This window comes from Myotis brandtii, unplaced genomic scaffold, assembly GCF_000412655.1.
Source record: "Myotis brandtii unplaced genomic scaffold, ASM41265v1 scaffold6, whole genome shotgun sequence".
Lineage (NCBI taxonomy): Eukaryota > Metazoa > Chordata > Mammalia > Chiroptera > Vespertilionidae > Myotis > Myotis brandtii.
Window position 1 is genome coordinate 891,164 of NW_005370271.1, and position 5,523 is coordinate 896,686.

Below are 5,523 nucleotides of genomic sequence, written 5' to 3' on the forward strand. Positions count from 1 at the left end.
TAGCAGAGACTGGGGGGACCTTCTCCGCATGATACCAAGCGCATCAACAGTCCTGAAGGCCTTCCTTTCCTGCCCACTTCCTGGTGCAGGTCAGGTGCCCCGTGTACCACCTCCTCGGCTCCGCTCAGCCCTCCCTCATCCTCCCAAGTCTCACCTCCATTTAGTCAAGAGACTGAGACTCACGGGGGAGGCCACCTGCTTGGGGTTGAACCCCAGATCTTACTAAGCCCCAAACTTCTTCCCTTAACTCCCCTGCTGGGCCTGGGGGAGCCCCTCCAGGGCTGTTTTCTGGGGGCCCATCTCTTTCTGGCCCAGGTTCCCTGGGGATTCCCCCTCAGCCCAGGGAACCTCAGGAGCCGGGCGCCCTGGGGAGCATGTGGCTGGGACTCTGGAGCAGCCAGAGAAGTGCCCGAGCAGCCTCTTGGCGCCCAAGCCCAGCCGCCGGCAGGCGATATCCCCAGGAAGCCCAGGCCACCTTGGTCTCAGGCCGGAGCCAGGAACCCACTCACAATAGCACGGACTTCTGTTTAAAAACACCAGGCTGAGCGGAAATAAGGTTACTGGCTGGGGCCAGATCTCTTTCCGGAGGAGGAGGGGGCGCCCTGGACTGAAACCGGCCTTGAAAACTATGAGGCAGGAGAGGCGGTGGAGGGAGGGCCTGGCAGGGAGGGAGGCCTCCCCCGCGCTGACTTCTGCTTTGTCTGAAGCGGGCAGGATGTGGCCCTTGAAGGAAGTGGGTTAACTAACAAGGAGCCGGAGGGCACCTGAGGCCCCCCTGGGAGGGCAGCGCTGTCCACCAGTGCAGCCACCGTGGCTAGAACACAAACTCTGCAAACCCAGCTGCGTCCCGGCACCACGGGTGTACGGGGAACAATGCCACCCACGTACTCAACGCGCCCTTGCTGGCGTGCAGTTCCGTCTTCCAGAAACACAGGGTGGACGCCGAAAACTGCGCTCAGCGGAACCCAGCGGCGAAGGAGGCCCAGAAGGCAGCCCTCACCTCCGACATCTGTCTGAGCGCTGAGCCACACCCATCCACATCTGCAGCCGACTTCCCACCCAACCTCAGACGTCCCTCCTTCCTCCCCTGCAACCCCCCCACGCCCACCGCCACACGCACCCGACAGTACACAGGAACCGTATTTGTTGTAATTTTTTTTAAATTTCTTATCCACAACACTTGTACAACTGTTTTTTAAGGTTCTTATCTTTCTTTTTAAATGTGCTTCACCCTGGCCAGATAGGTAGCTCCATTGGTTAGAGCATCGTCCTGACACGCCAAGGTTTTAGGTTCGACCCCAGGTCAGGGCACATACAAGGGTCAAGCAATGAATAAGTGGAACAACCAATCGATGTTTCCCCCTCTCTGTCTCCCTCCCACCCCTTCCTCTCTCTCTCTCTCTCAAATCAATAAATTAGATTTTTCATTTTAAATTCTTAAAAACAAAAACATCAAACATGCTCCAATGAGGCTTCTGGGTATTGTGTCCTTAGCCCTATGTTCTAACAAGGCCCCTGGCGTTCACTGCGTGGCTCTGCACAGCTCAGGAGTCACAGGAGTGCAAGTGAATATTACAGCATTAATATTATGTAAAGTGCTCAGCACAGCGCCTGGCACGTGATAAGCACTGAATCAACTGTAACTTGTTAATACTAAAAAGGAGAAAGAGAGAGTTGACTTACACATCTAATGAGCTAAGATCTAGGGGCACTGAGCCATCCCAGGAGGAACGTGTGAGCATTTAGAATACAGGAAGAGACTTCAGGAATGAAGGCTGGCATAAAACACTCTAGGTGGGTATGAGTACAACCCTGCATTAACATCTTTTTCACCATAAAAACCTATAAAGTCTGGAAGGAAATAAACCAACATGTCAATAGCAATTGAAGGGACTTAGAGTGGTTGTTTATCTCCGTATGCCCCCCCAATTTTGCAAACTCATAAACCTTTTAAAATCTTAAAGACAACCTAAGACCCAAACCCAAGCAATTTTCAAGAAGCAGAAAATGACCTCAGCCTGCTAATCCAGCTTAGAGTGGGCCCACTCTGCCTGTGTTCAGCATGGGAGTGTGTATCTGTTTCATCCGCTGCTATGACAAGCAAGCACCAAACACTTCCTCCCCTTTCATGTCTTCAAAATAAAGACTACTTTAAGAGCAAGAATGTTTAAATCATGTAGCTTGTGACCTTTACTTTGTATCTAGTAACGAACTAGAAAATGACTTTGTTTTGAAATTAACTTGCAATTGCATGAGGATTAGGTAAGAATGAGCTTGACTTTGCTCAAAAAATCAATGCTGCCCTCTTCTTTGTTCTCCTGAGGCCGCTGATGGCTTATCGGGGAGAAGAGGAGGAAAGGGGATGCGGACCGCCAATGCCTGGGCTGTGAGCCATCAGTCTGTTGTCAGAGTCCTCTCCTGACGGTGTCCAACAAATTAGCAAAGGCCTCAAGAGAGCTGTCAGGACCTGCTGGTTCTAGACCAGGGAGAGAAATGGTGCCGGCCACCACTTGTCCAGCTCCCGGCCAACTGGTTCCCCGGGCACCATGACAAAATGCAAGTTCTGGTCTCCGCCATAACACCTAGACCAGTGGTCGGCAAACTGCGGCCCCTTGAGTGTGGCTCTTCCACAAAATACCACGTGCGGGCACGCACATACAGTGCGATTGAAACTTCGTGGCCACACTCAAGGGGCCAAAGAGCCGCATGTGGCTTGCGAGCCGCAGTTTGCCGACCACTGACCTAGACTGAACCTCTCCCCGGCGCTGCCCTGGTGGCCACGCCAGGAAAGAATGAAGTGGGAAGGAGTTGTGGCCCCAGGTTCGCCTTTAGTAAAGCAACACCTGCTTCCACTTCAGCTCTCAGGGGCTCAGTCAGCAGCACTTTTCCAGGGTTGGGGGCCTGAGTGACAGGGACCTCTGACCCAGGATGGGTCTCCTTAGCGAGCAACTCAGGGAAGTGTTCAACTGAAGCCCAGAGCCACGGGCTCTAGTCCCTTCCTCTCCCTGGACCCTACTATCCCCACAGATAACACAGGGCTGGGTTAGAGCACAGGGTCACACACTCATGTCCGGCAGGTAATACGATAAATCGTCCGGGTGTGTCAGCCATCGCACAGCCTGTGTGGTCTAGCGTTCCCTTGCCTTAATGATGAGCAAATCATGGGTTTAGAGGAGGATGGGGGGCGGGGGGGCCTGCAGCCAGTCCACAGCTTGGAGAACTAGACTCACTGTAAAAGGGGTCCACGGGCTCTGAAGAGCCAGGGGGAGATAAAATAGCTCCCGAGTCAGAGGAGCCCCCTTGGTATGAAACTTCCAGGGTAGCAGGGGAGTTTTTTCAGGGCCGAAGCAGGAGGAAATGACAACTGAAACCGACAAGGGGAAATCTTAGCAGCATAAAAGCAAAGTTCTGCATTTAGGTTTGAAAGAAAACAAACCAGGCTATGAGGCCAGGATGCACTGGGGGAGAGGGACAAGACTGCAATGGACAGCCAGCCCCTCCCGGAGAACAAACATCCCCGAGAGCCAACAGCAAGCGCTAAGAAGGCCCACGGAGCCTTCGGGAGAAACGTGAAGGGTGTGGCGAGCTGACCCAGGGTCCAGCTGCTCTCCTGGTGGTCAGAGTGCATTTGGAAGCGCAGGCTCCGACCTGGGAAGACAGGACAACGGCAGGGGCCCCGGGGGAGCCACAGGCTCAGGACAGTTTCCTGGTGCCACAAGGACGAAGATGCAGCTGAGAAGGGTAAAGAAAAGATGTGCCTGCCAGGAGAGAAGGTGCCCACAGCCCGCAAATACAATACGGGCAGCGAAGGGCAGCGAAGCAAGGCAGCCAGAGAGGCTGCCACGAGTGTGAGTGACGGCTCAGAGGCCCGCCCCTGCAACCACAGAACCTTTGCTCCAGCGAGGGTTCCACCCTGTAACAGGAAGTGCCGGCTCACTGGGGAGGTGGGAAGGTAACCAAACAGGCACCCAGATGGGCCTAGTTGCCTCAAAATTGCCTCCAGAGCAGTGCTTGTCAAACTTTGATGTGCTTAGCTACCACCTGGGATTTTTTTTTTAATTGATTTTAGAGAGAGAAGACGGGAGAGAGAAACATCGATTTGTTGTCCACTTACTTACGCATTCATTGGTTGATTCTTGCATGTGCCTACCAGAGATTGAGCCGGAAACCTTGGCATATCCGGATGACACTCTAACCAACTGAGGTACCCGGCCAGGGCTCACCTGCGGTTCTTCCTAAAAGACGCTAAGTTAGTGGGTGTAGGTGAGATTCTGCAGCTCTGGTGGGCTCCCAGGTGATGCTCACGCGGCTGTCCAGGCACCGCACTTTGGTAACCAGGCCACTTTGAAGGCAAAGAGAGCAGGTTCTGAGGGGGGTCTGGGTGAGAAGGGGGCGGTAAGAGAAGCCCCTTTTGAGGCCCAGCCTCCTAAAGGGCAGTCCTGGGGTCGGAGTGGTCTACAAGCTGGAGGGGAGGGGGCTGGCGGCTGACGAAGGAGGCGCGTCCTCGCGTCCTGGAGGATTCTCTCCTGTTTCCTGGGGAAAGGGAGGCCCCGCAGGGAAAGGGTGGCTTCAAGCCCGAAGTGTTTGGGTCCCAATACAACTCGGCCACTCGGAACTGGTTCACAGGAGCAGGAACCGGACCATGCCCTGCTGCAAACATGCCTAGAATTAATCAGCTCTCCCCAGCCGCCCTGCACAAACGCTCCGCGCTGTCTTCCTCCAGGGGAAAGGTGACTGAGGCTGGGAGACTCCCCGGCGGTGACTCACCCACAGAATCAAATATGACCCCGCAGGGCAGCCCCAGCTCGCTTCTCCAAACCCAACCTCTCCCTCTAGACCGCCCCCAGCCCCGTCCCGCGCGCCGTTTCCTCTCTCTCAGGTGTGTCCCCAATGCCACGGTCCCAACCCTGCCAGACGCAGCCGAGGCTCTACCCCTCGCCGGGGCAGTCATTCCCACAGCGTGTGTGGGCGCTCCTTCCAGTCTCCTCGCATCACAGTATTGCGTGCCCGCCTCGGGGGGCCCCTCGGAAGCTAAGGTCCCATAAGCGCCCCTTTGTCTCCCCCTTCGGCGCCGAGCGCGGTGCCAGACGCACAGGAAGTGCTGACACTGAACCGGGAGGGAGCAGGATCCGTGTTCAGAGGGGGCAGGATCCGTGTCCAGAGGGGGCGCCCAGCGCGCGGGGACTCCGCGGGGCTCAGCGAGGGTCCCTCCAAAGAACAAGGGTCCCCGCGACAGGAGCCCGGAACCCCGAGTTTAAGTCCGGGCAGCCCCTCTGCGCCTCCCGAACCGTGACGCCCTGATGCCGGCTGAGCGGAGCCCGGGCCACCAGCCCCCGGCGCCCTCACCTTGTAGACCTTGCCGAAGGCACCGTCGCCCAGCTCGCCCACGATCTCCCACACCTCGTTGGGATCCAGGTCCCGCCGGACGTGCTCATATTCGCGGGACTTTCTCTTCTCGAAGGTGGACAGGCGCAGGATGCGGCGGAAATTGGCGAAAGCCATGGCCGGGGGCGCGCGAGCCAG

General features: G+C 56.3%; 1 protein-coding gene across 1 annotated transcript in view; it reads right to left on the reverse strand.

Annotated features, from left to right (window-relative positions):
* STK10 (serine/threonine kinase 10) overlaps window positions 1-5,502 on the reverse strand; it is an 88,508-nt gene extending 83,006 nt beyond the window's left edge. The window contains exon 1 of the mRNA XM_005879365.2: window positions 5,347-5,502. Coding sequence (XP_005879427.1) covers window positions 5,347-5,502 — 156 coding nt within the window. The remainder of the gene's footprint in view (window positions 1-5,346) is intronic.
* Between the last annotated feature and the right edge of the window lie 21 nt (window positions 5,503-5,523).